The sequence below is a fragment of the Aricia agestis genome, chromosome 17 (genome assembly GCF_905147365.1).
Source record: "Aricia agestis chromosome 17, ilAriAges1.1, whole genome shotgun sequence".
In the NCBI taxonomy this organism is placed as follows: domain Eukaryota; kingdom Metazoa; phylum Arthropoda; class Insecta; order Lepidoptera; family Lycaenidae; genus Aricia; species Aricia agestis.
The window spans coordinates 1755036-1777361 of record NC_056422.1 but is presented as its reverse complement, the minus strand read 5'-3'; the positions used below and the strand labels follow the sequence as shown (position 1 = coordinate 1777361).

General features: G+C 36.8%; 1 protein-coding gene across 2 annotated transcripts in view; it reads right to left on the bottom strand.

Annotated features, from left to right (window-relative positions):
- Window positions 1–231: 231 nt before the first annotated feature.
- LOC121735319 (chromosome transmission fidelity protein 18 homolog) overlaps window positions 232–22326 on the bottom strand; it is a 63533-nt gene continuing 41438 nt past the window's right edge. For both annotated transcript variants that reach the window (XM_042126102.1, XM_042126101.1), the window contains 2 exons: window positions 9313–9367; window positions 232–973 (listed from right to left, as the gene is read on the bottom strand). In XM_042126102.1, coding sequence (XP_041982036.1) covers window positions 870–973; window positions 9313–9367 — 159 coding nt within the window. In that variant the 3' untranslated portion in view covers window positions 232–869. The remainder of the gene's footprint in view (window positions 974–9312; window positions 9368–22326) is intronic.

The following is a 22326-nucleotide window of genomic DNA, read 5'->3' as shown; positions in this document are numbered from 1 at the left end:
TCGTTACAATATTTACATATAGATATATATAGAACTTACGTTGAAATTGTTGATTTTACATATTTCATTCAATAATTTAATTTTACCATTGTAAAGTAATTTTGAAAGTTCCAACTGTATTTTTAAAAGAGAAGTTAAGGCAAAATAAAACACAATTCTCTTGGAAAAAATATATTTATAAAACTTGATCAAGGCACATAATTTTTCCCTAACGTTACTTATTTATAAATACAAAAAGTTATGTACATTTTAAATTAATACTTCTAAACGTGTATGAGCTAAGAGCATGATTCGTCTCGACGGGATTAATGACACGGCCAAATAGAAAACCAGCGTAAAGCAACGATTTGCTGCGTTTCGCCAAGAGAGTAAGGCAACTGATCGTTTAAGGAGTTGGGTCCAGCTCACCTTAAAAGGCGAGTTTCAAAAGTGTTACTTGTAACACTGTTCACATGGCGTATTTTAGTCACCCATTAGCTATGTCCACACTATGCAATTTCATCTTCAATTTTTGTCATCTTCTTTTTATTCAACTTTCGTTTGGCATATTCAATAATTGAATGCGTCAAAATCCACCCGCGTTGGAAGAAAAGTGTTATAGCGAGCGCTATGATTTCAACGCGCGTCACGGGCATGCGGCATGCCTCACGTTCGCTGTTGACTGCGCTATAAGTTATAACTTATAACGCATGCTCTTGATGAACAGAAAAAGGCACAGTGTGGACAAAGCTATTAAAAATGAGTCATACTCTTTACTTTTGTATTTGATCTATAATTAAATCCCATAGTTTGAACATTAATAACATGTTTTGTGTTCGTTATTTTCAGAATTTCAAAAGCTCGATATTTTCATGCTTTTAAGACAGACATCATAATAGATCTCGCAGCCTCACGTTCCGTCGCACGGCGTTGTTGAACCCCTCCCGGTACTGGTAGAACACCCCGCTAGACGATATCACGTCGTTGCTCGCGTCTGAAACAAACGACCATCTTAGCATCTGTGTAAGGGTGAAGCCATAATAAAAGGAAGGGAAGTAAGTTATCTTCATACAAAGGCACGTACATGCGTACGTACGGCACACAACATAACTCGGCCAGTTTTAGAGGCTGGTACCGCCGAGATTTTGTTGTGTGCCGTACGTGGCGACGCATTGATACTATGGCGCACACATACAAGCCGCGCGCGGTGCCTTTGTATGAAGATAACTTACTTCCCCTCTTTTAACTATGGTGAAGCCAAACGAGCGTAATTTTGTGAGTCGTGAGTCGCAGAATTTCTGCCGCGTAAATATCTTTTCATACAAATCATGACTCACAAAATTACGCTCGTGTGAATCAAACGGGACTTTTGTATGAAACTGAATGCAGCAGAATTTCTGCCAGCCGAAATTCTGCGACTCACAACTCACAAATTACGCTCGTTTGACTTCACCCTTAGGCTCAATTCACACTGCAGCAGTGTCGTTGCGTTTCGACGCTTCGGGTTTTTCGCCTACAGCATATTCATCTCTATTGTTTTATTATTTAAGTACTTTCTGCTATGATGATAATATGGAATATGAAATATGGAAACGTTGACTTGTTGATTTTCATGGCAAAAATTTGTACATAAATATTAGAACAATAGAGATGAATAAATGAAAATATGACGCGTCGCTTAGACTCTGCCCCAGTGTGAGTTGAGCCTAAGTATTTTTCGTCACCTAAGTAAATGTAAAGAGAAAAATAAAACTCGACCAAATTGCTTTGCGATCGCACTAAACTTTGTGTTATGTTTAATGTTTAGATAAAAAAAGAAAATCATTTCAGTCTTCGCCTTCAGCAAAATGCCTCAATTAAAATAGGCAAATAACAAAACATATAGGCTTAAACATAAACTCACAGCATAAACTGATATATTTTGAGAAAGATCATATTTATTACCTAGGCAATAGGCATTCCTCTGTCTATCTGACATCATTAATGGCTTTTTCTAGAATGTTACAAAATTTAATGCCATAAAACTTTGTTCAAGTAACCAATTTAATAAAATACGAACGAATTTCGTACAAAATAGTTTCGAATATTGCTCAAACACTTTTACAAGATTACAAATTGATAAATGTTTTCGATGGAGCCGGTAACTCGATCCTGAGCGAAATGTAACGAGAAAAATGTAATAACAGCCCCCGCCGTAACCCTTTCGGACAGGCAGAAAGAACCCCCACAAAAAGTTAAGATTATAAATTAACTTTTAACCAACTCCATCGTTTTTAAACCCTATTAAAATTAAAAGTAATTTTGGGATTACTCCGCTGTGAGAGCAAAACAATGTTGGTAGAATGAATTTTTGTTGCCTCTGGAACAGGTTTTCTTCATAATAATAAAATCATCTTATGAAAAATGCACGAGTAGGTAACTTTCATTTCATATGCCTTTAAAGACATACGAAAGTGAACTAATATCTTACTATTCTAAACTTGGCATTTTAATCGAAGCTAAATCCCAAAGTGATACCCAAAATTTTCCAAACTGGTGATACCATAGGACCTTTTTGAATGTAAGTACATATTATTAAATAATTATTATGAATAATCTCAGAACTAAAAAAATTAAAATTAATACCAATTACAATTTGTAATTATGAGCGAGACGGCGCACATTAGAGTGGGACAGGTGGCACAATTACGACAAATACAATATTGTCTTGGCGGGGGCGTATTATGAGTATCAGCGCTGTAGGCGCGGGCGGGGGCGGGTGGCACGGGGGGCGCGGGGGGGATGTTTGCACGAGTTAATTGCTGCCATTGTGCCGCCCACCGGCGACGGTAGGGTTGGCAGTTGCGAGTTTTTTTAAGTGAAGTAGTCGTAACGGCCGTACTCAGTGTTTTAATGATCAATATAATTTAATGAAGCTTTTCATATAAGCTCATTACAAACTATATAAAACTTTTTATTAAATTAAAGTAAACTGCTACTGATTTTTTTGTTATCTTGCTATGCTATCCTAAATCATGCTAATGTGCGCCGTGCGCGTTCGCCTTGCTATACCATTTTAGCGTTTTAATAGCCCGGGATAAATCCTTACGGAAAAATATCGACATAATCCTGAATCAAACATTCAGTTTTCTAAGTGCGTTTGTAGCTTACAACCTAATTGGTATAGTGCTGTTTCGATATATGATGAGTTTTATGACGGTTGCTTACATATTGTTATGTAATGCTGGATTTACACGGGTGACTAAAGCCGCACGATTTACGCCGGACGGCGAAAATCGACCGTCTAAATGGCAATTCGACTACGCCGCATGCGGCTAAAGCCGCAAGCCCCAAAGTCGTGCGGCCATTGGCTGCATGCGGCTGGTGACTAAAATCGACCGTGCAGACGCTCAGTCGCGAGCGATCGCTTGCTGCAAATACATAATATGTCGGCACTTAGCGAGCGCAAACCTCAGGAGGCACAGGCGATTTTTGTAGAATGTGTAAATGGGGTGGCGATTCGGCTTGGACGGGCGATTCGACTGGTAACTTGCCGCGCGACTAAAATCGACCCGTGTAAATCCAGCACAATATTTAATTTATATTCAAAGCTAACAAACCTTATCCTATGATTTTTGACATTAATTACAGCGAAAACTTTTCGTCGCCAACCCTACTTTCCGCGCTATCACATTATGTAATCTTGCATGCTCGTCCCAGACTCGTCCCATACCCCGCTGTATTAATTACACGGCGCGAGCACAAAACCTCGCTATCCTGTTAAATAACATCATCATTAAGCCCTTATTAGCTGTTTTGGGTGCTAAACAGCGGTTCTACGTCGGCCCATTGATAGATTAGTCATTAGCGACGTAGATTCTGCAAGTCTGCGGGGCTAAAATGGTCGCTTTGAAGAATCATAATATGATTCATTTTTCTAAAATCGCAAAATGCAACTCTGCTTGCAATTCATTTCTGTATTTTTGTACTGATTTGAAATCTGTCAGTTTGACAGTTTTGACAATTCATTTGCTGAATTGATTGAGAGGAATTAGCCCCGCTGGACTGAAATTTTTAGGCAATTCATTTGCTATATACTTATTTGTTTTTATTTCATTTAAATTACTTTTCATCATATAACTAACTCGGTGAAGGTCAATCTATTGTAGAATCTGACACCGAAATATTTTGAATCTGATTTGCAGATTTAAAAAATATAAACCCCACCGAAAGGACGGACTAATAGACGTAAAAAAATTTTACATATCAGGGTCCAGTTTTTACCTTTAGAGGTTAAAGAGAAGTTAAAAACATAATAAATAAAAATTGTTAACACTATATTCACAACAAAATCACTAAAAATCACTAAAGCTATCATAACAAACGTAATCAGTAATCAACAAGAGCTAACAATTTCTCAATTAATTTAAATCAATATAATATAATCGCAGCCCAACTTAAACAATGGGGTATTATTCGGGCGAAGTCAAACAGGAGCGGCTCGCCCCCCACTCCCACTTCACCCCCACCTTAGGGGCAGGTCAGACTAGCGTAGAAAATTCGCATTAACCAAAGTAACCTTTATGTCCCGGTCCTAGGAGGTAAATCATTTTTGAGACAAGATAAAAAGAATCTTAGAAATTTTCTCGACCTATGTAGAAAGGCTTTGGAACTAATTTTTTTACTTCTATGATTTTAGAAAAAATCATACGAATAAAAAAATAGTTTTAAGGGCGACTTTTCGCTTATCAGAAATTCTCCCATATAAAAATTAGATGTTGTTGATTTTACCACACCTTATACAAATTAAATAATCATTTTAATCTCTAACTTTTTTGTTAATTATAATTATTATTTATCTCAGAACTAGCGACTCGCCCCGGCGTCGTACGGGTATAAAATACATAGCAACTGAAAAAATGATTAAAATCGATAGCATATGATCCTTCACGTGGTCTATTTATTATTATCTGTGCCAAATAATATAAAAATTGGTCCAGTAGTTCGTTTTTTCCACATTCTCCTATTAGTCTTAGCGTGATAAAATATAGCCTATAACCTTCCTCAATAAATGGGCTATCTAACTGAAAGAATTTTTTAAATCGGACCAGTAGTTACTGAGATAATCGCCTTCAAGTTAGCCCTTTAAAATAATATTCCCCGTTTTTTCACATTTTCCTCTATTTCTTCGCTCCTATTAGTCTTAACGTGATAAAATATAGCCTATAGCCTTTGTCGATAAATGGGCTATCTAACACTGAAAGAATCATCAAAATCCGTTGCGTAGTTGTAAAGATTAAAAGGAACAAAGGGACAAGAGGGGAAAAAAGCGACTTTGTTTTATAATATGTATAGCGAATATAGTGAATTTACTATCAAACATTCTTGGAATTTCGCATCGCTGCGTTAGACCTTCGCTAGTATGTACATACCCTTTTCCGAGCGTGTTCAGAGGATAATAGACGTTAGACATACTGAACGCTCCCAGATTACATCGCTGTAATTGCTTCTACATTCTAGAATATTGAGAGACGCTTAAACTTGTATACCCATACTAGAATTATATAATTCAAAATTGTGTCTGTCTGTCTGTTACCTCTTCACGCCCAAACCGCTGAACCGATTTTGCTGAAATTTGGTATGGGGGTACTTTAAAACTCAGGGAAAGACATACTATACTTTTAATCCCGAAAAAATGTACGGTTCTTACGCGATAAAGGAATTTTGGCGCTCCGTTGCGGGCGTCATGTACTTGATAATATTTCTGATAAGTATAATTCGTTCTTTTTATTCTACCTTTACCCATTTACTCAAGTAATAAAATAAAAAGAACTACATAATTGCAACTTCGTTTTGTCAAAATTTGTTTATTGCACAGGAACTCATTTTTTCGGGATGAAAACACTTCTATGGGTGGGTGTATGGTAATTGGTATTATAATTTCTTAGGGCTCAGAGTATCTTTGTTTATTACTTAATTTTATTAAAATAAGTTCAATGTTTTAGTCATGAAAATGTGACTGAAATATAGACATATTACACTTTTTAATCAAATCAAATTAAAAATACCTTATTGTGCACAAAAAACAGACATATTACTCACATAAAAGCGGTCTTATAACTACATAATATAAAGTAATTTATTTTCATTTATAATTTATGATACACTAGCTATGCCTTGTGGTACACGCGGTTTATTAGGGAAGATAAATTGTGATATGTTCCCACAGCAAAAAGGTGCCTATATAGGTTATCAACAACCTCCACACCAAATTTTATTAAAATCGCTCCAGCCGTTTACACGTGAGTAAGTAACAGACATACAAACTCACAAACTTTCGCCTTTATAATTTACTAGACGTTCCATGTGGCTTCGCCCGCGTAAATTAGGAATTTCACAGACAAATTAGCCGATAAAAAAGCCTATGATTCTTCACGTGGTCTACTTTTTATCTGTGCCAAATAACATAAAAATTGATGATGAAAATTGATTTTATTTTTACCCATTTTTCCACATTTTTTCTGTTTCTTCGCTCCTATTAGTCTTAGCGTGATAAAATATAGCTAGACTTCCTCGTTAAATGAACTCTCTAACACTGAAAGAAATTTTCAAATCGGACCAGTAGTTCCTGAGATTAGCGCGTTCAAACAAACAAACTCTTCCGCTTTATAATATTAGTATAGATTTTGTGTGACAGGTCGCAGGTTTACTGTGTAAAAAGCCTTATTTCCCGACAAAATGGAAGTACTGTACTTAATGAGATGAAGTTTCATCCCGATGTAAATGATAACGAGGGAAGTTAAATTGGAATTATGTCGTTCATTAAACCACACTTTTTGCCGCAATCTCGTTTCGCTGATTCCGCCGAGAGAAAGAAAAGTATTAAATGAGTTTTGTTGATGTTAAATTGAATTTCTGACGTTAGAATTATTTGAGACTAGATGACGCTTGGAATAGAATAGAATAGAAATAGTTTATTTGCTAAAATAAGGTACAATATCATGATGTTAGTCGGGTAAACAGTTCTCTTATTTTGCCTTTGGATGGCGTGCAAATTTTTCAAGTTTACAACTAAATCATTAAGAGCTATAATTATTCACTACAATTAATTTTCTTATTTTACCCATTTAAATCCACGTTACGCCGCTATTAGTTTGGGGAAACCGTACATTTTCATACATCTGCATCCATACTAATATTATAAATGCGAAAGTGTGTCTGTATGTCTGTTACCTCTTCACGCTCAAACCGCTGAACCGATTTTGATGAAATTTGGCATAAAGATACTTTGAGTCCCGGGAAAGGACATAGGATACTTTTTGTCCCGGAAAATGTGCGGTTCCCGCGCGATAAACTAATTTTAGCGCATCAGAGTTGCGGGCATCATCTAGTCGTCAATAAAACTATCCTACGTCCTTTCCCGGCTTACGTATTCCCAGCCCCGGATTTATAAATAGGCCGTTACAGGCCACAGACAAGGGGCAGCGTCCTATCGGGTGTCCATAGAGGCCCTACAGATTGCGTGCATGGGGCGACGGAAATAAAGTGGCCTACTCTCATAAAAATATAAAGGACATCAGGCAATTTCCATACAATGTTGGTCTAAAAAAAAAGCTGCGCAACCAGACCTAGGATTTTTAAAAATAGCTAGGCCATATTAAGAACTTAAAAACATATATGGACTTAACCCTGTAACTGCATTTTTTTAATATTAGGTATTATTTATTATTATTATGAGTTACGTACGAAAACTTAAATGACTCCAAAAAAACTTATAGTAACAGTGTTGAATTCATAGAATTAGTTTAAGGTATAAATAACCTAGCTAGTGGAAATATTCTTAGTTCTGGCCGCGAATTTATTTATTTTTAGACCAGAATGCCTGATGTCCTTTAACACTGCGTATTTCGTTTCAGTTATAATATATCGGATACTTATACGTGGGAGAGCCATGCTTCGGCACGAATGGGCCGGCTCGACCGGAGAAATACCACGTTCCCACAGAAAACCTTCGTGAAACAGCGCTTGCGCTGTGTTTCGCCGAGTGAATGAGTTTACCGGAGGCCCAATCCCCTACCCTATTCCCTTCCCTTCCCTACCCTCCCCTATTACCCTATTCCCTCTTAAAAGGCCGGCAACGCACCTGCAGCTCTTCTGATGCTGCGAGTATCCATGGGCGACGGAAGTTGCTTTCCATCAGGTGACCCGTTTGCTCGTTTGCCCCCTTATTTCATAAAAAAAAAATATCGTTTCAGCCGTTTATGCGTAAAAGTTACAGACAGACCGACACACTTTCGCATTTATAATAAATTCATGCGAAAGTATTTTTAGTCTCTACTAGACTCCTCGTAAGCACTACATCAAATCTCGCACCGTACTTTACACGTGATAAAAAATTTGACGCGTGATGTTGTTACTTGTGATCAAAGGTGATCAAAGGTGATCAAATAAAATACTGCATATTATATAGGATCTAAGGGAACAATAAAGTAAATAACACAAACATTAAGCAACCCTTGCCTTAATCCAATGCAAATGATACACGATTAATATCGGGATGCACGGCGGAGTCGCAGGTGCGGTGCCGACGCCGATGAATATTAACAACCCGCGCGACGCCTAATTGAAAATAATACGTTTGTATGTCGCGGGGGAGGGGGCAGGGGAGAGGAAGGGTTATAATCATCATCACCCGTAATTATATTGTCAGTCGTTTAATGCCAGTCGGTTTAGATTTGAATATTTTTTTATATAAAATAGGGGGGCAAGCGAGCAAACGGGTAACTTGTTGGAAAGCAACTACCATTGCCCATGGACACTCGCAACATCAGAAGATCAGCATGTGCGTTGCTGGCCTTTTAAGAGGGAATACGCTGTCTTCTTGAAGGTTTGCAGGTCGTAAAGGACCACACACAGCAGTAGTTCAGGACCACCTGAAATACTGCTGGTGACAGTTCATTCCAGAGTTTTACAGAATAATTTATCCAGATGTAAGCAATATGTAACCAAAGTGAGGACTTACATAAAAAGAAAAAGTTAACTTTCAACAAGTTCTCAGGTTTTCCTCAATATTCGTAATTGGTGTATGGAGCTATACTGACATTTTCTATTTTATTTATCAAGCGTACGCAGATATGTGGCATATATGATGTGTTATCAAATTTCGACGATGCACTTCGACAATTTCTTACAAATAAAAAAATGTATTGCAGCGTACAATTATATTATTATTATTCAAAATGTACTGCCTTTTTTCTGTAATGTGACTTTTTCCATACGCAGACAGATAAAACACAAGCAGATGTTGTAGAGCTAGACATATTTAAATTAACTAATAAGGGAGTAAATACTTACTCTGCTTCTGTGACTGTGACACGTTCACAACTCGCCCAAAGAAATCCTTGTGAACCTGCGAACAAAAATTATTTCATTACTATCACAATATTATTAGCTATTTTAATTTTATCAATAGCTACCTTTTTAATGAGGATTTTAAGTGACATAATGTAATACTAGCTATTTGACCGAGCCTTGCACGGTATTCGATAAAACACGAATAAAATGACATTTTCTGAAAATGATTCCTAGCTAGATCGATTTATCGCCCCCGAAATTCCTATATACAAAAGTTCATGAAAATCGTTGGAGCCGATTCCTATATATATATATATATACATCGCTGTTAAGTATGTGTGTACTAACCCATAAAATTGGAACCCATAGGATGCTACACAAATGCTTAACAGCGTCCAATTATAACAGTTTGATGTCACAATGAAGACCCTATAATGACAGCTCTGTCTGGTTATATGTAGCAAAGTGTCGGAAAATTCTTGTTCAGAGTTTTCGAAAACTAGAGTCTACCAAGGGGTGCTTTCTGGAAGTCGGGTCTGCCACCTAGCGACAAACAAAATATTGAAAACGAACGAATGTAAAAGATAATAATCATTCAAAATTAAATACCAGTTTTTATCCTTTTGCCAATAAAATGATCAACACTGTAAACAGACGCTATAGGAGGAGCTGGTGAACAAAACCAGATTAGTCCGCGAGAAAGAAATTACAGTGGCTAGAAAACTAGTATCAACCACTACTACTACTGAACTAATCCGGTTTTGTTTGAAAATTATCTTTTTAAAGCCTTATTAACCGGTTTTGATTGAAAATATTACAAATTGATGCAGATGGGTGAAAAGAAGACGATTTGAAAAAAATATATACTTTCGCACTCTGTCCGGTTTTGTTCGCCAGCTCCTCAGTCAGACAATGTTTCCTTAAGGCGCTGTGGTTGTTGCAACTACGTAAAATGGGTTTTTTAAAACACGTTTTTAGTGAAGGAAATGTCATTATTGAAGTATGTTATAAGTACCGTTTTAAAATTGAGAAAATTTCCTATACGCAAAGGTATATTAGTACACAATTTGAAAAATTCTGCTCGATAGAAAAAAATCTCAAAGATGAGATATCATTTTATGGCTAAATTACACACTTTCTAGAAAAATATAAAAAATGTAGTACATTTGTCGTAACCTAACGTAAACGATTTGATATATTTGATTTGTGTAATACTAAAAACAAAAGGTTTTTACTCCTATTTCCTATTATCAAGGCACGCGGCGAGCGCGTAACAGCCACTGTACAAGGCGCGCTGATATGAATGTTATTTTAAGAGGATACAACAGGGGCTAGAGAAATGAAAAAAAGTACGTGTAATATCTATAGCTGTCTCCCTTACCTCAAGCCTATACCGCAGAACGCGATAGAGACAACTGCAGAAAATCCAGAAAATCAACGATTCGTTGTCCCCTGATTCCTTCTCCAAAACTTAACCGATTTAAGTACTTTTTTCATTAAAGATTAAAAAAAGGCTTGAGCTGTGTTCCTATGTTTTGCTTTTTTTGTATAATCTAGCCAAATCTGTTTTCTGGACGTTTGAACACAGCGGAAAATCTGGCCATTTTTTTGGGTTTTTGAACGTTCATATCTTATTTAATAATTAAATTATGAAAAAAAAGAAAACATAGGGACATTGTATTAGTGGCCGTAGATATTTAGGAAAAAAATTATAACTCTACTAGCATTATCCAGGGAGGAAACAGGGGACAACGTTTGTATGGAAAAAAGGGCGGTGTGGAATCCTCTTAATGTCCTTAACGTCGTTATTCGTACTTACAGACATCGACCTGCTAATTTTAGGCACTACTGGGCCTTAATAGAGATAAGAAATTCGCTTAATAGACAAGGACAAAACATTGGATAACTACTAGCTAAAAGCCGAGCTTTGCGACGGCTCGCGTCGTCACACCTTGCCTGACAGATGATAACACATCTACATACAAATAAAAAATACTATGTCAAAGCACAAATCAATAGACGTGATAGTTTTTCCGTAAAGTGTACCACAAAATGTAAAGGTTGTGGGATATACGTCTGTATACACTTATACACAGTGCAGAGCTTTTTACGAGTAAGGAAATATGTTTTTAATTATTATATTCGCGCTACCCTACAGAAATGTCGTAATTTGACTCATGATGATCAACTAAAACAAACACAATATAAAACCGTTTTACCCGTACACTCGGTAGTGCGCTCATCACCCACTCATCGCCCACTCAGAGCCTACTCAACGGCCACTCAACTGTAACTTAACCACAATCATTATAATGACGTCTCACCTACAACACCCCTATCATTCACACGTATGCAATTTACAACCTTATTTTCGTGCACACAAGATTGAAAATACGATTGAGGTTTGTAATTAGGTGCATGTGTTTATATAGTTGAGTGATTTTAAACCCTACGCATATAGTTTTAAGGTTGTATTTGGCTTGGTAAAGTCTAATTGGATGTGTGATGTAGCCGCGGGCGCAGCGCGCACAAATGTTTCAATTGTCGCTGCCGTGAGTGGTATAATGACGCGGTGCGTTACTGGTGATTGTTGTTATACTGTATGGTGTTAAAATGTGATGAGTGATAAAGAATAAATGCATTTTTAGTGGTAAGGCAATGGTTATGTGCCGGTACTCAAAAGTTGCCTAACATTCCTGCATCACACTATCGCAGTCCTTTGAGTTTGTGGCCTCCACGCATATCCCACATTGGCGACCCTCGACAGAACACGCCTCCTTCATCATCATCACTCCCCGCCCCTCCGCACCGCGCCAGCCAGCATCGCCTCATCGGGTATATCGTCCACTAGCCGCAATATACCGCGGCCTGGGCGACTCGGCATCGGCATCAACGGGCTTTCTCACTACACCGACCGGTCAGCAAGCAGAGCACATCTCTCCTGGTCAGCACGTAGCATCGGCCCCGCACGGCAGCTATCCGACTCACTGGGTCCCGTGCAGCAGCTTACAGTTCCGACTCACTGGGACTCACTGCGACATTTCCGACTCATTGGAACTCTCTGGCACTGGCGACCGAAGCGACGAGACTTCAAGATTCGACCTCGTTTTCGGGGTGGCGGTACCCACAATTATTCGCCTAGCATTTCTGCATCACGCTATCAAAGTTTTCTGAGCGCGTCGGTATATATACGACAGCTGAAATGTATCACGCGGGTTCCGGCCTGACCGAGCATAACACCTCGCTCGGTCGGAAGATCTTCCTTTGTAGCCACCACAGTTAAATAAAACTTGTCTTTTTTTATATAAAATAAGGGGGCAAACGAGCAAACGGGTCACCTGGAGGAAAGCAACTACCGTCGCTCATGGACACTCGCAGCATCAGAAGATCTGCAGATGCGTTACCGGCCTTTTAAGAGGGAATAGGGTAATAGGGGAGGGTAGGGGATTGGGCCTCCGGTAAACTCACTCACTCGGCGAAACACAGCGCAAGCGCTGTTTCACGCCGGTTTTCTGTGAGAACGTGGTATTTCTCCTGTCGAGCCGGCCCATTCGTGCCGAAGCATGGCTCTGCCACGTCAATCGCATCCGTTGTCTGATTGCCATAACACAAGTTTTTACTTAGCATGGGATTAGACGACGTGATGTACGCTACCTAGCTTTTATACTATTGTATATTATTGTATACTTGATAAAGAATCTGAATAAAGAATCTGAATTTGAAGAAAGAATCTGAATCGGTCCAGCCGGTACGAAGGAGTTTGTCAACAAACAGCACGACACGTTCCTACTAATATTATAAATGCGAAAGTGTGTCTCTCCGATACCTTTACACGCACCGCTCAACCGATTTTGCTGAAAGATACTTTGAGTTCTGGGAAAAAACATTGGATACTTTTTAACCTGGAAAAATGTACGGTTTTCGCGCGATAAACGCTAACAAGATTAGCGCAATGGAGGTCTCATCTAATGATGAAATAAAAACTGTTTTCACCACTGCATTTGGTTCAGCCGGTACGGAGGATTTTAGCGACAAACATCGCGACTTGCGAATTAAATGTGTATATTATGGAAACTGATAAATTAGACACACCCATGTTGTTGCGCGTAGTATTGAGTACATCGTAGCACTTCTACATTAGTGCTACGACGCGCTACGTAATCCGTAGCATCTCGTAGCAAACACGTAGCATTTCGTAGCAGTTTCGTAGCAGGTTCCTAGCATTTCGTAGCAGGTTCGTAGCATATCGTAGCAGGTTCGTAGCATATCGTAGCAGGTTCGTAGCATTTCGTAGCAGGTTCGTAGCATTTCGTAGCAGGTTCGTAGCATATCGTAGCAGGTTCGTAGCATTTCGTAGCAGGTTCGTAGCATATCGTAGCAGGTTCGTAGCATGTCGTAGCATTTCGTAGCAGGTTCGTAACATGAGCGTCCTGTTAGCTCTACCATGAGTTTAAAGAAAAAAAAATCAAAATTGTTTTATTTCTGAATAAATTTAAAATAAATGTTTTCAGAATGTCCTACATGATGCCTACCACCGGTAAAGCTATAGTATTTATCGACACTCGATACCGATTACGTAAATATTTAGTATGGCGATTTTAGTTCCGCAAGTAACCGCTAGCGGCTCTGTAAAATTTGCCATACTAAAAATTTACGTAGTCGGTATCGAGTATCGATAAATATTATAGCTTTAAACTCATGGTAGAGCTACTGAACCCCTACACAGTCCGCGACTTCGTTCATATTTTACAATAATTAAAAATAACGTTAAGTATAACAAGAGATTACATACAATTTTTCTGGATTATATTTTTACACATAAATCTTTTCCAACTCGACAAAAATAATAACCATCACTACAATAAATTTTTTTTTTACTCATAACGACATTTTAAATCGACCCAGAAACTCAAACTTTTGGCATGACACTACTAAATAAATATTCTATTTCCCAACTATGTAGATGGAAAGTATGGAGCAAACATAACGCGGTAAACATCGCAATACAGAGCCAATAACTTGTTTGTTAGCGATCATCTCCACAATAACATTGATACGAACGGAAGCCGGAAAGGTCGTGGTGCAAACGATAAGAGACAGCGAATGTTCGTCAGTGAGTTATTAGTTAAAATATGAATACGTACCATTATTAAAATAATGTATAGTTTATAACAAACCATCTGACCTGTAACTACTTCGTTATTTAAATTAAAATTAAAAAAAAAACCTTTTTAATTCTGACTAATGATATTATGATGAATAAAATATAATAAAGCATTCAAATTGTAAAAAAGACTATAAAGGATATTCATTGAAATCGGTCCACAATCTTTTTGCGCAATGCGGAAACAAACAAAAAATAGGTATAAAAACGAAATAGTATTTTATCAACTACTAGGGCAAGATCGTACGCGTCGATCTAGTAAAATGTTTTGTTCCAAAAATGTAATGACTTAATCATAAGTAAGCACTGCATGCTGGGAAAATGTTGTAAAATAATTTGTATTTGGATTCAGGCAAATCGGGAAAAAGTGCACATAAAAATCAACCATTACAAATACAACTCTTATTTTGCAACAATACTGAACATCTTAACTCGCGTTCCGCCCCCGCTTATCTCAGGTACCACAGGCTAATTTCGTTGTACCGCAATATTTCCGATTACACGCCGCCAGGGCGGGCGGGCTAGGCGGGCGGCGGTAAATCGCGACACACACCGACATAAACACAATTCCGCCCTCATAAAAGTTATCTCCGATACAGCCCGTATACACCGCTTATTGATATCGATACCTAACGTTTTATACACCCTGTATAGCTGTAATATGCCGTATATTTGTCGCAGTTTTCTTGTTGAATTGGCTAGTCAATTTGATGTTCAGGCAGTTCAATAAACATTTTTAACAACTATATTTACGTAGATTAACTTTTATAGCAATTTTGATTGGCTTTGTGAAGATTTTTTTGGGATGGATAAAATATTAATCTCGCATCAAGCACGTGACCTGATCGAAAATTCGTAAGTCAGAAGAGGAAGTAATATCCCCCTCTCTTTCTACGACACGGTGAAAATGCTTACTTCTGTTACGTTATCACTTCAGTTGACACTCCCGGAGTGCAACACGTTTTTGGACGCCATCTTGTTTTTTCCGAGACGAAATAAAACATCCTGTATACGTTTAAGGGTTATTATTGTCAATCAGGGGATGATACAAGTTGTTTTAGGGTAATAATGTTGGGTGTGATAATAAATAATAATCACAGGTGTTTGGAGACATTTTGTCATATTTATTACTGACATAAGAATGTATATTGTATAACCATTTATTACCTTTACGTGTTAGGGGACATTAGAGGTTAAAATTGTGATATAACTTACGGCCGTAACTTAACGTTATAAAAAGTGAACGTTTAGTTTCAATACATTTTCAAAAAACTTATGGAGCTTGTATCTTCATTAAATTAAAGCTGAATAATGAGTGACATTTTTGCCATGAAAAACTAATGTCCCGAGCCCAAAATGTATCCATGTAAAAGTCCATCAATCGGTTCAGCGGTTTAAGCGTAAATACGAATGAAACGTAAAAAAAAACGTTTTTTTTTTGAAAATTTGTTTAAAAAACCTAAGAGTCATTGAAATTTTAATGATATACAAAATTTTCCTCTATTATTTGAAGTCGGGAAAGTATACCGTATATTTCAACAATACAATGGTCCAGCCCCTAACACAATCAGAGCCAATCTGGCGCGCAGATGAGAGGCGGATGACGTAATTTTATACAGACGTAGAATAATTGACTCTAACACCCTGTATAAAGTTGTTAGATGGTTTGTTACTCTTGTTATGCGGTGGACGGAATTTTTCATTTTCTTTTGTTATATGGTTTATGTAAGAGAAGACATTGGAGCAGATACTAGGGTCAAAATTTGTATGAAATTTGTGAATGGTTTTATGGTTTGGGCTAGATAAAAATAAAAATACTTGTAATAATAATGCAAAAAGTTACACTAATCAAATTTGATAAGTGTGATTTCTTGTGTAATTACACTTCCTTCCTCCAACTCCAATTTGGACAAACGTTTGATCGATTGCTTAGCCGTTGGATCATGATTGATAATTATGGCAATCAATGTGAAGCCAAAAGCATAACGAATATTGCCCTTCTACACGTCTGCAGTCGCTATAGTTCATCATAGTAGAGCGACCGTAGTCTTTTCCTAAAATTCTAACCAACGCGTACCTAATATCCTTTTCCTCAAAAGAAATATTCAACTTCATTACAAGTAAACCCACCCAACCCTTGAGGAGTATCGATTGTGTGAAATCCGCTTCCAATCCGGCCAATTTTCCGCCGGTCATTTCTCATCGTTGCCCCCGGCCCGAAGCCCCCGGCCGGGGCCCTGGTACTCGGCGGGGCCCCGGGGTGCCCATACGCGATATTGTGTTTACGACGCGCGCCGTTATTGTAAAACTTTCTATGAGAAATAGTTGTAAATTGACAACGCGACGGACAATATCTATGTTAATGTACCGAGGATTGGATTCTTTCTTTCATTGTTTCATTCTTGGAGCGAGTTTGTAATGAATAGAGAACTTTTTGAAGGCACCGTACATTTTGCTGCGAGGAGTAGGCACGGGGTTGGGCTTGAACTAAGTCAAATTGATAAAGTGTCTATTTTAGAAATCAATATTTCAGGAGTCGATATTGTAAGTTTCTTTAATATTTAACAAACATGGCTTTTTACTACGAAAATTACAACAAATAAAACTTAAGTATCGACATAATTTTATTTAACTTTAACGTTACCAACAAAAGCTCCGAGATACTTTCCTCTAATGAAGGAAAATCGAATTTTTAAAATGATTATAAAGATATAATGTGTAATTCGACGTGCGAGTGATGGATCGCGGCGGGATACAATATCTTAGCTCAATCGTTGGAGTAATTTCAGTAAGAGGGCTTGCTCGTGTGAGAAAATCGGAATCTTACGTTGCTTTCAATATACAAGGCGTAACAAAATCTGTCTGTCTCCACGCTGTATCTCAAGAACCGCTATAACTAGACTTCTGAATTTTTCACAGATCGTGTATATCTGTTGCCGCTATAACAACAAATACTAAATACAAAAATATAAAGTTAATATTTAAGGGCCCCCCTTATATATTAACTTTATTTTCACTCCCATTGAAGAAACGTGATTTCTTTGGCATTTTTTGCTCGTAATCAATAATGGTAACAGCTATACACTTGAAATTTCCACAAAATCCTATATTATAATTATACTTTATTAATAATTAATGATTTTAAAATAAAATTAAAAATTAAGGGTGGCTCCCATACAAAACACGCAACGGCGTATTTTTGCTCTATAACGGTACGGAACCCTTCGTGAGCGAGTCCGAGTCGCACATGGCCGATTATTTAAGATTTAAATATCATCTTACTGTAATAACACAATACATTAAAAACATCACACACTACCACCATTATCTAGTTACCTAGTATATCCCACAACCTGAAAATTCTGTGGTACACTTTACGGAAAAATTATCATGCCTTTTGATTTGTGCTTTAACATAGTTATTTTTATTTATGTGTAGATGTGTTATCAGTCAGTCAAGGTTTTCTATATATTATGTAGATGTGTTATCGTCAGTCAGTCAAGGTGTGACGACGCGAGCCCTCACAAAGCTCGGCTTTTAGCTAGTAAAATATTACCGTACATTTTTACAATTTATGTTAATATGCACTATAGACAGCTCTGCAATCGTGGCCATTTCCTATCCAACATGGCCTAAAGTGTAAAGGGGTCTTATGAAGTAAAATAAAGTAAAAAATATATATTTTTTTGTGTTTTGGGCGATGATTCGAAACGAATACATCTACTAAAACCATATAGGACGATCATTTACTTCGTAAAAGGTTCTCATAAGATTTAAAAACGTAATATGACAACACAATAGTGGTCTTTGCGATGTAAGTGACCCTTAGGTATACCCTTAGGGTCACTTACATCTCGACGGTCCCTACGTATAAAGCGACATGTCAAAAGTAGTGGTTTTCAGGAGAGCGTTTTTAAGATTCAAACTGTTACTGTAGATTATCATAAAACATTAACAGAATGTTTTTGGTTGATTTGTAAAGCTTAATGTAGGCCTTTTTTAATGATATAACACAATTTTAAATATTTTCAATATTTTCGCCAAAATTACAAGATGACCGTTTTTACGCTGAAAATTCAAGACAAATTCCGTCTTGAATTGTCTGCGTAAAAACGGTTATGTCGTACATGTCCGTTTTTACGTTGAAAGAACAAAAATATTATATTAGGTCCTAAATTCATTCAGCACTTTATAAAATGATTCTTATTGTCATAATTTATAAGTTTATAATGTATGAGTAATATAAATTCTGGCTCTTCAGTAAGAAAAACTAAAAATACAGACATCTTTTTATACGCTGCTAATTTAAGAAGTTTTTCTATGTTATAATGACCGAATAAAAGGACATGTCATCAATAACTATAGGTCTAAAATGAAAAATTCTAATGAAATGCGACTATTTGATAAGTTGAACTGTATAGATTTCAAAAGTCTACAAATTTTAGTATCAATGTATTAACTAATTCTGTTTTCACTAAAGGGTAAAACAAAAACATCATTTCTTCTTCTTGGTCTTTTCGGATACGTCTTGAGCAAGGTCAATTTCTTTTCCAATTTCCCTTCCCTAGGTGACCATTGACGACCTTAGACTTTTATTGCATCTTACATTAATAAATTCTTTGAGGCTTCTTTATAACTTCTACAGTGGACAAATCTGGACGGTAAAATATAATTCTGAGTCGATTATTATATTCAGCTTTTACTGACTCTTGAGAATATAACTATGAAGGTCGTAATTTTGAGCATTACCATTGAATATAGAGCTGCATCGATATAACTATCTTACACGTTCCTCACAGGAACAAAATAGTGTTTAATTCCAATTGGCGACTACCAAATTGACCACAGAACATCTTATCTATCCTAATATTATTGAGCTGAAGAGTTTGTTTGTTTGAACGCCCTAATCGCAGGAATTACTGGTCTGATTTTGAAAATTCTTTTAGTGTTAGATAGCTCATTTATCGAGGAAAGTTATAAGGCTATAAATTATCACGCTAAAATAAATGCGAGCAAGGAAACAGAAGAAAATTGAAAAAACGGGGAAGATTATTTGAAAAGGCTTATTTACCGTCGTTAGTTTGTCTATCGAGCGAACAAGGAGTGTTCTTTATAGTTTTTAATTAATGTTACATTATTTATTAACTGTTTTAAATTAAAAGAAAATAACAATTTAACGCCTATATTTGACACATAAACAATTTAACGCCTTTTATTCGCAAAACAAATATGCAGTCGAAACTCAATACTCAATGTTCTTGCAAAGCCGCAAACATAAAGATATTTTATTTTTTTTTTTTTTAAATAAAGTAGCATAATATAATATTTTTAAGCTTTTAGGTTTCCGTGCTTAATAATTGAAAATGGGGACCTATCAGACTTCGCTTTCTCTATGTGGTCCGTCCGTCTATCGCCGAGGTTCATCTCAAGAACCGCAATAGTAGACATTTTCACAAATTACGTTTTTTTGTTGGCGCTTTAAGAAATATATTAAAATCAAAATAAAATTAATGATTATTGTGGGGCCTCGAACAACAAACGAGATTTTTTGCTAAATATCCATACCGGTAAGGCCCTGATGATTGTTCATCATGAAAAGAAGCCACAGCCTCCGTTTCAGCCATTATTTCACGTCACTGATTATTTATAACACTTAAATATACATATTGGTTAAATTTGATTAAATGTGTGGCACTAGTCCCACTGAAAACAAACAAAAATCTCATAATAACTGAACGTAAATGATAACAAGTCTATAAATAATTCTCTACCTTAGAGGTAGAAACGGACATGTACGACATGTCGCGGGACGGTGCTTAATTTCCAACACGGTACAAGACTGTAAGTATAGATGTTCGCATCTACCACAGTAAAATCTAATAAAACTCCCAACTTGTCGTCATTTACGTCTTTTTATCTTTGGAATGACTTGTGATAGAAAAGAAATAATAATGTAGGAATATGCGTCTCATTATATGGAAGTGCATGATGCAATAAAAAAATTTTGCTATTTTGGACATGACCTTTTATACGTAGGGACCGGCGATCTGTAAGTAAGCCCTTTAAGGTATGCACAAAGGGAAATCGCCTTACACCTAATGTATGGAGGTCTAAAATGTTTTCTATACCCTCTTTATCGTATGTTGTTTTGACAAATGTAATAGTTTTAGCATTATGTTTAGAAAACAATATAAGTAATGCATTCTCTGTATGTTGAACGATTGTAAGGTTAGTTTAAAAAAGTTGAGTCCCGGTAAATAATATCCTAACTAATATCTATACTAATAATATAAATGTGAGTTTATCTGTCTGTCTATTAGCTCTTCACGTCCAAACCGCTAAACCGATTTTGCGGGATTGCGATTTTCTTTTTTCTTTTTTATAGATATACTTTGAGTCCTGCAAAAGGACACAGAAACGGCTGAACTGATTTAAGTACAAGAATAGCTGCAAACGAATAAGTAAACATTCATAAGCCATTAAAAAAGTTGATGATAATGATTCTACCACCATATCTATTAAACATCATACGCCCTAACCCACTACACGGACAAAGCAGGCCAAACATTCAACCGCATTCAACCCTCAACCGGTTAACCCGTGCATTGAGCGTCGCCCGCGGTCAAAGAGACCATGGTCTTTCAGGTTTGTTTGCTAATCTGATAGGGCGCCGCAATATGCCGCATGTTTGGATAACGAACTGATTAGCGGTGCAACTGTTGCCGCGCTGTCAGATATTTTTTAATTGTCTATGGTTTGTTTTTTTTTACTTAAAACTAGTGTGATAGAAAGTAAAAGTCATTTCAACTACGTCCTACATCCCTCTTTTTAATATAAGATAGCATATGGATTATCAGTTTTTAATGGTTTACCGGTTTACTCGTTCTATACAAGGCAAGGAACGCTACAATATGTGAATAAATACTAAATAAATAAAAATATTATGTTTGAGATAGGTAAAGTCCTAAGAGAAGATAAGAAAATATAAACATTATCTATGGACCATCAAATTTTTTTCTACGATAAATGCGGTCAGCTACATAATAAGACGATAAACAAAGTCCTTCACAAAACATTGTGTATTGCTTACGACATGGAAAATAGGGGTTATAGCAATACAAATGTAAATGCTCCTAAGACAACAATGTGTAAAGCTAATAAAAATCTTTATTATGTTGAAGCGAGCCGTGAATAAACGCTTAGCTGGATCGGTTTCCGAACGCAGGCGACACGGCGCCAAATTCAAAAAAGGAACGCCCCGGGCGCCGCACATGGCGCGTTACATTTTTAAATTAAACGCGTGTTTAAATTTCGAACGCTTTACACATACAGCCTGTTCAAATTAAGTATTCAAGAAGGGTTTTTTTTATTTTATTTTAACGAGATGGACCAATAAAATAATGATCAACGTTGATTACGTTTTTGATTACCATAATAACAAGAATAGTTGAGCATGAGATCGCATATAATATTAGGTATTATGTTTGTAGATAGAGAATTTATTTTTATATCAAAAAATACATTCTTCAGTGTGCTTGCGCGAGCTCCAAATGAAGCTTGCTCGTGTGCTTGCTCGCTTGCTCAACGTTTTTCAGGTTTTTTTTTTATTGAGTAATAGACAGAAAACATTGACAGGTGCATTATGCATAGACAAGAAAAAAATCAAGTAAACTTTCCAAGATGGCGGTGTTCGTTCTTAATTTAAAACATGCTTGTAGAGTGTAAAATGTAATTCGGATTCAACAACCCGTTTGTAACCACAATTCAGTAATTACACGCGTGTTTAAATTTCTATCCGTACATTCGAAATCGGTAATCAGACTACAATCCACCAAATTACATTACACTTC